Genomic DNA, 11,515 nt, shown 5'->3' on the forward strand with positions numbered 1-11,515 from the left:
CGACTCGTCCCCTCAGCCCTGCAGGGACGAGGACTGGGACCTGATTGTGTGGTCGGGTTCTAAAAGACAGACGAGGACACCCACCACCAGGATCTTCATGTCCTTGGTGACGTGCTCCTGCCAGGCGAAGCACAGGATGTGCGGCAGGTACAGGGTGAAGTAGACGATGCCGCAGCAGGCCGCCGCCAGGTTGGCCTGGTTGAAGAAGACGCTGAGGAGGAAGCATTGCATGATGGTCGCTGTAGTGAAGGTGAGCAGGAAGAGGAAGAGGATGACGGGGTTGCTGTAGTTCAGGACGCGTCCTCCCTGCAGAGACACAGAGACACATTAAGGATCATGTTTCAGCTGCAGGAGGCCGACGAGGGACAGAGGTCAGAGGTCGTGACCTTCGGTGAGCACGTTGAACCCACGTCCATCAAAACTGTGAATAATGCTCCTCGTGTTGTTTCATTTCTGATTCCTGGAAAAACAAAGAGGAACATCCGACTGAACGACACATAAGGAAGGAGGGTATATCATATTGTTTTATTTCCTGTCATGCTGTAAATAAAGCATGTGTAACTTTCCCTCCGTGTCTCTCTGAGAGGTTCATCAAGTTTGCTCTCTGGGACGATAGTTTTCATGCAGTGAATCTGTCATCAGCCTGGAGACATGTTTGACGTGTTATATAGTGTTAACGCCCCCTGCACAGATTCTGATAAAACACTGCATTAATGGAGTCGTCCACCAGAGGTCCCCACAGCCCTCTCTGTACAGACACAGCTGCTCCTTCCTGCAGAGCTGCATGATGTCACAGCGCTGATCATTAATGATTGATCCGAGCTCATTATCAGTTCATCCCTCAAGGTGAGAGAGGAGGTAATGATTCACTCTCAGGGTGACGGCTTCACATTCACATCAGAGCGATCAATAAAATGACTTCACAGAGATTCAACAAGGAAACTGTCAAAGTGTGGAATTCATTTGAAAATCTAAAAGTCTGTTTGTAGACGATATCTTCACACACATTCACACACTGATGGTAGAGGCTGCTGCAGACTCCATCAGTATGAACTCATCCATTCACACACTGATGTCCCTGTGTCCTCTACAACAGAAAGGTCCCTCCTGCCTCACCATGATGATGGCGGTGAGGAGGGCGGTGCTGGTGCCCATCATCAGGAAGCTGTCGATGAACCAGGTGGACCAGATGACACCGTTGGTGACCCCGATGGTCTTCATGGTCTCCTTCAGGCGGAGCTCCTTCTCCAGGACGATGCTCTTCACGATCATGGACACGGAGTAGACCCAGGCCAGCACCATGAAGACGGGGAAACAGCGGTTCAGTGTCAGCATGAAGCTGCAGAGGAGGCAGGAGAAGGTGGACGTTACTGAAGATAAGAGCAAAGTGACGACTGGAGCTGTGAATGCTTTCTACTCACAGATCATCCACATAGCAGGGGTAGGGCATCTGCTGCAGGTAGACCCCCAGGGGCCACTCCCTCCCTGTCTGGGTTTTGATGATGCCGTGTTCGATGATGTCCTGCAGGTACGCAAAACCTCCCCAAACATACCGCAGGTCGTCCATCGGGTCTGCACGGGGGCCGGGGTCCCAGTACCTGACAGATAAAGTCCCAGTTAGAGTCTGTGTTTATCATCACACACATCTGATGGTGAGCACGACTCTGACCTGTCTTTGACCTTATTGGTCCGCTCCACAGCATCGATGTCCATCCGGATCTTGAACCTCACATGAGGCGGGACTTTCGTGGTCCAGGGGTACACGTTTACGAAAACAAGGCCGGCCCAGAACTTTGAGTCCTTCAGCAGGTCCAGGGCTCGGACAGTGACGGTGTCCTCGTCAGGCAGAGCCACAAACTTATCCAGGTTCACACACTGAGGACGGCCGAGAAAGAGAGAGAGAGAGAGAGACATTAATGGACGATCAAGCGGGAGCCCTTTAAATATTTGAACCGTCTAACTTCTGTTTATCAGTCCTCGATGTTTCAGGTCAACGACGTCTACATGCTGAAACGTGCCAACAGGACAACGAGCATCAGAGAGGGGCGTGGCCACAGGGTCCACCAAATCCAAATATATGATTTGCTCTTTGCGTAGTCAGAGGCGGGACTTAAGTACAAATCAATTATTCAGGTGGTTGACACGGAGCCGATGGTAGCAGCTTAAACTTTCTGTCCTGACAGCAGTAAACTCGTCTGTGCACGTAACTCTGATAAATGTGTTTTTACATGTTAGACTGCGTAAAGAATCAAGCTAAGCTAATCAGCAGGGTACAAACTCAGTCAGGTGCATGTGTCTCCACACACAGGACGCCTGGACACGCCTGGACACGCCTGGACACGCCCCTGCAGCCATCAGAACGACGGGTCTCACTGAACATCGAGGTTCATTTGACGAGGATTTGTCCAAAGCGACGTTCAGCAGCTCAACAAGCTCTGACGTCACAGCCTGAAGTGTGCGTCCTTCAAAGGCGACCACATGATGTCACTCTGCATCTCTGATTGGTTGTCGATGTCTCATGTTTGTCAACTGCTTTGAGACTTTCCATCCAGGGTTTCAGGACGTTGGAATATTGCTCTGCATGCGTCAGGTGATCACCTCATCGGCCATCTTGGATTCATCCTCCGAGGACGAGGAATGTACAAATTGTCTGAACAGTTCTTTGCACATTTCTGGGATAAAGGCATTCTTGGAAGGCTGAATCTGTCCAAGCTGCCAGTGTTGGCTGGAGTCACTGTGATGTCTCTTCTCTGCAAAGCGTGTCTGACACGGCCATTCACCCAACGCTGATGCAAATAAGAAGGGCTCCGATCCAAAGGGAAACATTCCAAAACAACAACTTACCCTCCAAGACGTCCTTCACACACATCTTTACAAACCCTAAACACACATAGGCTCAGTGTTTGCATCCACAATATGCATTTACAGGCACAATGTACACTCAACAAGCCCCACAAATTATGCAAATCTCAAAGCTCCTCCCTTCATTTACCCAGGAATTCCCCTCGGAGGAGAGATACTCATGCATGCCACCAACGTGCAGCCGAGCAGCCATCAAGCCCACGGTCATTGTCCCGGCCGTATAAAGGACGAGCCGTGGAGTGACAGCTGTATCTAATCGGCCTCAGTCGTTCCCACTCTCCACGTCACACTCAAGTGCTGTAAGCTTCAACTCGCACAAAAACAAAGAGCAGCAACCATCCATCCCGCCGCGCCCCCAGGTGCCCCCCGTGTCACCCCCCGTGTCACCCCCCGCAGCCGCAGGCCTCTCATCCCGATTAGCCTGCGCGGGCAGAGTCGCTCTTCAGAATGTGCCGGGCCCTCGCAGGAGAAGGTTACCCTCCGCTCCATCAGACGGACACAAAGGAGGCTCCACGGCTTGTTTGTTGCTCCCTCTCTCGCCCACCTGGGTAGATCAGCGTGGGGGGGGGGGGGGGGGGGGCAGAAAGCTAATCACACAAGCACAAAATCTCCTGGACACCTGAAATGAGCAGGTGACAGACGTGTGATAAATGGGATTATCTCATGAAAAGCTGGGAGTTCTCTGCTTCCTTCTGTCTAACGGGAGAAAAGAAGGAAACAATCCTGACACCTGATCTTCACCTGGGAATCTGAAGCCCTCAGTCACAATGATCCCACACACGGGGGAGGTGAGTGATGAAGAAAGGATGCCGTCACACTCACGTCTCCGTACTGGTTGAGCATCCGGATGACTCGGTCCGTCAGGTTGAAAATGTCTCTCCAGTCAAAGTCGGGCACGTGGACAGGACGCTGCTCCGGGGGGCCGTTGTGCAGGAAGTTGAGGATGTGTTTGGAGGAGAAGGGAGCGTCTCTCAGAGTCCAGTCGATGAAGTCCATCACTGAGGGGTTCCGGATGATGTCCTGACATTCAGAGGAAGCAGAAGGACAGACTTAATGCACTGAAGGCTCATCTGCTGAACTCAAACCTTTAACCTCTCGTGTGTTTACAGGCTGGAAGGCCCCGTGTGCACCAGCCTGTCTCCATGGCAACAGTCCATTTACAACACTGCTCCCTTACTTTTTACTGCATGTTTCATATTTGAGATTCTTTATTTCCTGATCAGACACGGAGCGAGGAGGACGAGGGTGCAAAACCGGCGGGGACTATCAGACATTTGGAAAAGAGCGGCGGTGAGGTCAGAGCTGATCAGTCTCTGACAGGATCAAACTCTCAAAGTGTGAGATGATCAAAGATCCTCACAGAGACAGAGCTCTGACTCGAACAAGCAGCTGTGAGCTGTTGCTCTTCTCCTGGGGACAGACAGGATGCAGAGCTGTCACTCTCTGTTTCATCACAGCTGTTTGCTAAAAGTTCATTTTATTTCTCATTCATGTAAACTCAGCAGCCCATCTTCACAGAAAAAAAACTTTATTAAACTTTATTCATGAAAAAAAGAAAACCTGAAATATCAGATGGAAAATAACCAGAAGAAGATCAACAAAGAACATTTGGTGTTCGATGTTCGATGTTCGATCAACACACTCATATCTGCTGTGATTCTTAAATCAGTCACTCTCTGTTAGGGTTAGGGGTTAGGGTTGCTCTGTTTTCATACCCGGATCATCTTGACTTGGACTCCATCTTGGAAAAAAGACCAAATCTGAGGAGCCACTTCCTCCCAGGCCTTCCCCATGGTCCTCAGCCGCTCCAGCTCTTCAAACGTTGTGTTTGCCTGCAGGAGGAGGAAGCTGTGTGTTTATGTGCATGAACATGGGACAACAAGCAGGATCCTTCCTGCAGACACATCCAAGAGTTGGAAATCAGAAACTTTGGGAAGACGGTGAAAACCGTTCCCGCCTGTAAACACGTGCACATGTGTACACAACATTCAGAGCCTCCAACTCACACACTGTCACTGATCCGCTAATCTGCAGCTACATACCATTCCCACATGAACACACCCGCCGCAAAGACAACACACACATTCTCACACTGACAACGTCTGATAACTGTGCAACAAACGTCCCCTGTGCCAGAGCGCCAAATATTTACTGCACACTTATCGTTAAAGAGCCGGGCTCTGTGTGTGTGTGTGTGTGTGTGTGTGTGTGTGTGTGTGTGTGTGTGCGTACAGTGCTTTGTGAGGCTGGCTGTTTCAGTATTCAGTCATGTGCAGTGGGGGATGAAAGCCCTCAAGAGTACACCCAATTAAACGCCTTCCTCTTGTGTGTGTCTGATTTCGGGTGACAATGGGCACAATGGAGCCGGGGTGACAATGGGGGCCGCTGGTGACAACTGCTCGACTGCATTCAGCCTGCCCAGTGAATCCCAGTCAGGTTCCCACAAGGGAGCACTTCCTCGTTCCCTGAGGCAGTTTAAAACAGAGGGGGGGGGGGGGTCCTTTAAGGTGAATTCTTGCAGGGGTCAGTTAAGGGCTCTGGTACATGTCCATGATGTGTAGTCCTAACTAGCATACCTGCATGTTCTGCAATAAAGGGATCCCTTCATCTTCTGTAATTATGATGCACAAGAACAGAAATCGTCTGATGTCTGACGAGCTGAGCAGCCAATCAGCTGCTGACAGGTTGGTCTTGTTTTTAATGCAGACTTCTTTCTTTTTAAAAATTCAGAAACAGCTCCATTCACAAAAACTCAGTAACTTCACTTTGCAGAGCACGGCAGGAGCTCGTCTGTCGCTGCCTCAGCTTGTGAGTGTGCTCATGTTGTCATGTGACTTTAAAGGTTCCGATCCAGCTCGATGTAAACGAGTAAGAGAAAATAACTCAAGAAAAATGTTTTCTCAGGGAACGCCGAGTCACAACGACTTCCGTAACATGCAAACATCTTCTCCCCGTTCCTCTGCACTGATTTCATTTCAAGTCTATATTTATGAAACAAACACATGACACGCCTCGCCGACCGTTCTCAGCACAATCTGATTTAAAGAAACTCTCTGAATTAAATGATCAACAACGAGAATATATCAAACTGAAGGAGGCAGAACTGTGGAGTGGGATGCTTCTGATGCAGAGATGATGGAGGCTGTTTGTTAAAGCTCGATGTGAACAATGACAGTGAGTGTAACGTGTTTCCTCTGAAGCAGAAAGTAGAGTGGAGCATGTCAGAGAGAGGAGGAGGAAAACACAGGTCGTGTTTCTCTTAAAGTCACAGATTAACCCCTCAGACATTTCTTACTTACAGCAATTAAGATCCCAATCTGAGGAGGAGGAAAACAAAGGGAGCACTAAAGGTCAGGACCGAAGAAGCATCAGTGTGTGTGTGTGTGTGTGTGTGTGTCTTACTGCTTACATAACACTGAGGAGCTGTGGCGCCAGTAAACTGTGCGTTAGTCACCACAGCCGATCAGCTTGTGTTCTTCCATTGCAACCAACCCATCCATGACTGCCCCCCCCCCCCCCCCCCTTGACCAGCACGTATCTACATCCAGACACAAAGAGCTGGACATGACACCAGAGAGGCTGATCCGCTTTGGAGCTGAATCGTATTGTTCGCTGCAGCAGGCTGGCTTGTGCCAAAGGAAATCAAAGACGTAACGTGATGAAGGAAGGAAGTCATGTAAAGATGTAACTCAGGTCATTTCCTCCACATACACTGTTTAAGATACTGCTTAAAACTCAAGTGCTCTAAAAAAGGAACAAAGAAAATCTGTCAGTGTTTACAGGAGGAAGCTGAACTTCACCGAGCACAGAATGAAATATCTCTCAGACGCAGTGTGGACAGATATCATGTGACCCTGCGTGATTCTCTCGCGTGCTGCTCGGTCGAGGAGTTATCAAACAGAAACTTCCACTACTGAAAAATGAAGTCGATGCTGAAGAGTAACATCCTGCAGTACCTGGAGTGTCCACTAGAGGCTGGCTGCAGAAGCACAGAAAGTCACATACACACCCATTCAAAAATTCTGTTTTTACAGCAGACATCCACCACATGCAGAGCTGGCTAAACACTGAAGCTACAGTGTCCACCACATGGAGAGCTGGCTAAATACTGAAGCTACAGTGTCCACCACATGCAGAGCTGGCTAAACACTGAAGCTACAGTGTCCACCACATGCAGAGCTGGCTAAACACTGAAGCTACAGTGTCCACCACATGCAGAGCTGGCTAAACACTGAAGCTACAGTGTCCACCACATGCAGAGCTGGCTAAACACTGAAGCTACAGTGTCCACCACATGCAGAGCTGGCTAAACACTGAAGCTACAGTGTCCACCACATCCAGAGCTGGCTAAACACTGAAGCTACAGTGTCCACCACATGCAGAGCTGACTCAACACTGAAGCTACAGTGTCCACCACATGCTGACCTGTGTGAGAGGAGGGGGGGAGACAGCTCTCTGTGATGATTAGAGTGTAGACTGCAGTACTCATTTTAAACACTAGGGGGGGCGGAGTTACTCATTGTTCCTTTAATATGACACTTTAATTAGTCAGTAATTGAGTAACTAAATGTAAAAAGACAAAAGCAGCCTACATTTCGTATGATCTGCCTGACGGCCGGTGAGTCGGGGGCGTAGAGGATCTGTCCCATCAGCATGGGCTTCACAGAGTTCCACACGATCCTTGTTGCAGGGTTCGACTCCAGCTCTCTCATCAGGTCGTTGCAGAAAGGAGCTACAGGAAGAAAAAATCAGATTAATAATTAAAAGCATCTAAACCATAAAGAGAATATGGAAAAATCTTCTACCATGCATCAATCTCTGGGGCTGAGAAATGAAGTTCACAGAAGTGCAAAAAAAATACTGCAGTTCCTCCAGTGTCCACTAGAGTCTGTCTCCTGCAGTGAGTCAGTCTCCATAGAGCTCTATGTTAAAATGTCCAACTTTACAGCTGCAGTTCCTCCAGTGTCCACTAGAGTCTGTCTCCTGCAGTGAGTCAGTCTCCATAGAGCTCTATGTTAAAATGTCCAACTTTACAGCTGCAGTTCCTCCAGTGTCCACTAGAGTCTGTCTCCTGCAGTGAGTCAGTCTCCATAGAGCTCTATGTCAAAATGGACATCTTCACAGTCTGGTATAAAAACAGTTTGTGTCTCTAGAGCTCATTTCTCTCTTTAACTGTACGGCCTGAATGTTTATACAACCAGTTCACCAGTTTACATAATGAGACTTGAAGGGATGTCGAATTTGGGGGCGTGGCCTCTTTGAGTGACAGTTGGGGGTTTCTAACTGTCTGCTAGCAAGGAGTTAAGAAGGACGCGTCTCGTTTTAAGGCAGAAGTGAAACCTCTGATATCTGGACTCACTGGTGCTGTTGTCGTACTCGTAGTCCTGCGTCCTCGCGCCGCTGATGCCCAGGAAGGCTTTGTAGTTATTGTCCTCGTACCAGTTAAAGGATGTGACTCTGGAGAAAGCGCCCTCAGAGTAACCACAGACGAGGCTGGAGGCGGCGCCCATCACCTGCCTGAAGGACAGATTATTCTGCAGGAGAGGAGTCACGGTCTGCAGGAGCTCCCTGGAGCTGTTCCTCTGGTACAACTGAGGACAGAGAACAAGGAGAGCTTTAAAATACAGCTCCACCTGATGGACCCTCAGGGTCAGTCTCTACCTGATGGACCCTCAGGGTCAGTCTCTACCTGATGGACCCTCAGGGTCAGTCTCTCTACCTGATGGACTCTCAGGGTCAGTCTCTACCTGATGAACCCTCAGGGTCAGTCTCTACCTGATGGACTCTCAGGGTCAGTCTCTACCTGATGGATCCTCAGGGTCAGTCTCTACCTGATGGATCCTCAGGGTCAGTCTCTACCTGATGGACTCTCAGGGTCAGTCTCTACCTGATGGACCCTCAGGGTCAGTCTCTACCTGATGGACCCTCAGGGTCAGTCTCTACCTGATGGACCCTCAGGGTCAGTCTCTACCTGATGGACTCTCAGGGTCAGTCTCTACCTGATGGACCCTCAGGGTCAGTCTCTACCTGATGGACCCTCAGGGTCAGTCTCTCTACCTGATGGACTCTCAGGGTCAGTCTCTACCTGATGGACTCTCAGGGTCAGTCTCTACCTGATGGACCCTCAGGGTCAGTCTCTCTACCTGATGGACCCTCAGGGTCAGTCTCTACCTGATGGACCCTCAGGGTCAGTCTCTACCTGATGGACCCTCAGGGTCAGTCTCTCTACCTGATGGACCCTCAGGGTCAGTCTCTACCTGATGGACCCTCAGGGTCAGTCTCTACCTGATGGACCCTCAGGGTCAGTCTCTCTACCTGATGGACCCTCAGGGTCAGTCTCTCTACCTGATGGACCCTCAGGGTCAGTCTCTACCTGATGGACCCTCAGGGTCAGTCTCTACCTGATGGACCCTCAGGGTCAGTCTCTACCTGATGGACCCTCAGGGTCAGTCTCTACATGATGGTGTTACGTTTCTTAACAATCAAAAGATATTAGAATCCTGTTCCTTCGATATAAACGGAGAGCGACTTCCTGTGGCTTCCTGTCGCCTGTCTGGACGTCGAGCGGTCTGTCGTCCAGACACGGGACAGGAAGTCAGCGACATGGAAACATCCACAACAAACAAAGCAGAGGCACCTCAGACGCACCTGCACGCCACGCAGGACAGGTAGACCTCAGGTTAGTTTAACGCCACTGTTACAGGTCAGAGTCTGGCTTCAGTCATGGAGCTCACAGTGGCAGCACAGACAGATATTTAATCTTTTCCATGTGTGCAGCTTGTTCTGCAGTGTTTTATTGTGTTTTTCCACAGGGATGCTCCCGTAATGATGATGTATCTGTTTTTGAACTCTAGATTTAGCCTTCCTCACACGCACGCACGCAGCGATGTCCCCCACCGTCTGTGTTTGCATGTAAACTCCGGCACGAGGAAGCAACTGTTTCCTGCTGGCTAAAATTAGCAGGCTGTGAACTCTGAGTGGAGCGGAGCGAGGCTCACCTCTCTCAGTTTGTCTGAGGCTGCGGAGACGACCCGGACCCACGAGCGGATGTCGATGCCTTCAGAGTGTTTGTCCAGCTCCAGAGGAAGCTGCAAAGAAACACAAATAAAACTTCAGCCTATCTTTCACTGTGTGCACATTTTAAAAACTGCCACCTGCAATCATCTATCACTATGTTTTATAAAGCTAACTTCCTCCTGACGCTAAGAGTCGGTGCATCCTCTCCTGTTGAGGATGGAAGCAGCTGATCCTGGACCTTTACAACAGACATCTGAGAGACAGTCAAATAATAATGTTGTGTTGTGTGTTATGTGGTGCATGTGTCATGTGATCAGAGATGGAACCGATCCTATCTTCTGTCAGTATGAGGACTGATATTGATATAATGCATGTATCACATGTCGGACTGATGGAGCCGATTCACTGATCAGGGAGGACGCTCCCTGTGAGAGGCTGACAGGGGTCCAGGACTTCTTGCCCCCTGAGGCTCTGACTCCTGCAGGGGGGGGGCCTGAAGTGTTTCACCTTTAACCCTTTCTACACCTCAGAACAGAAGATTTATGTTCCAAGTCATCATTTAAAAACTGCATCAAACTCCTGCACAGTCTCAGACACGTTGCCAGTTCATTCATCACTCTCCTTACTTTCTGTCTTTTTAAAAACATGTGCAACGTTTTCATTCACGATTTAAAGTACAAACTAAATAAAATGACGTCCTGACTCCGGTAGGGGCAAACAGCCAATCACAGTTTAGGATTTCTAGGGTGGCCAATCAGACGTCTAAGCCACCGCTCTGGACACAGAAGTCAAACACCATGTTGTCGTTTCAAACCTAAAAATAAAATGTGTAGATGAACTAACGGAGCAGACGGCGGCATGAATCCCACACACACATCGATTGTTACAACTGTCATCCGCTGCCAAACACCATGATGTCTTATAGCAGCTTAACCTACAGACCTGCAGCCAGCTGCCCGCTCGGCCTCCTGTCATCTGACATCTCAGGCCTCTGTAAATAAGATCATCGAGTTGGCACCGTCGAATCCAGCCGCAGCTCCAACTGTCCCCTCCTCTTCATCGTCTGAATGAAGCCTGATTAAAACATGCCGCTGATTCTACCTTCATGTTTCTATCAGCAGGACACGGCCCAGCACACCAGGAACACTGAATGAAAGCAGGGAACATAAAGGTTCCCTCTTCAGCCTGCTTCACTGTGTGTGGTTGAAGGATTGTTCTGGACACATGGTCTTGGTTGTGGCTCTCGTTGGACGGTACGTCACAGCACTGAGCCATCGGAGGTTTTATTTAGATGACAGAGTTTCTATGTTTATCTTTGTTGTTATTTATTCCTTCTAATCCTCGAACATCCGCAGCAGCCCTGCTAATCCCAGCCGACACTCACCAGCCGGATGAGCTTGAAGAAGTCGACATTGGCGTAGAACTTGTCCTCGATGATCTGCAGCCGCTGTGCGGGGAGGACGCACATGGCGTTGCGGACGGCGTAGAGTCCTCTGCGGCTCGGGAAGATGAGGAAGCGCTCCAGCAGGGTCAGGCTGCAGGCCACTTCCTTCAGGTGCAGGTCTGGGACACCAAAGGCAAACTGAGGAGACAGGAAGTGTGTGTAGGTCAGCCTGCAATCAGTGCAGATATCATA

The 11,515-nt window shown here is 49.6% G+C and overlaps 1 protein-coding gene across 4 annotated transcripts in view; it reads right to left on the reverse strand.

Moving 5' to 3' along the window:
• Nucleotides 1–11,515, reverse strand: part of abca4a (ATP-binding cassette, sub-family A (ABC1), member 4a) — a 34,001-nt gene that overhangs the window by 17,697 nt on the left and 4,789 nt on the right. For all 4 annotated transcript variants that reach the window (XM_079360954.1, XM_079360955.1, XM_079360957.1 and 1 more), the window contains 10 exons: nucleotides 11,264–11,461; nucleotides 9,861–9,950; nucleotides 8,222–8,453; nucleotides 7,455–7,594; nucleotides 4,578–4,694; nucleotides 3,685–3,882; nucleotides 1,670–1,875; nucleotides 1,422–1,598; nucleotides 1,117–1,339; nucleotides 85–306 (listed from right to left, as the gene is read on the reverse strand). In XM_079360954.1, coding sequence (XP_079217080.1) covers nucleotides 85–306; nucleotides 1,117–1,339; nucleotides 1,422–1,598; nucleotides 1,670–1,875; nucleotides 3,685–3,882; nucleotides 4,578–4,694; nucleotides 7,455–7,594; nucleotides 8,222–8,453; nucleotides 9,861–9,950; nucleotides 11,264–11,461 — 1,803 coding nt within the window. The remainder of the gene's footprint in view (nucleotides 1–84; nucleotides 307–1,116; nucleotides 1,340–1,421; nucleotides 1,599–1,669; nucleotides 1,876–3,684; nucleotides 3,883–4,577; nucleotides 4,695–7,454; nucleotides 7,595–8,221; nucleotides 8,454–9,860; nucleotides 9,951–11,263; nucleotides 11,462–11,515) is intronic.

The sequence above is a fragment of the Symphodus melops genome (genome assembly GCF_947650265.1).
Source record: "Symphodus melops genome assembly, chromosome: 14".
In the NCBI taxonomy this organism is placed as follows: domain Eukaryota; kingdom Metazoa; phylum Chordata; class Actinopteri; order Labriformes; family Labridae; genus Symphodus; species Symphodus melops.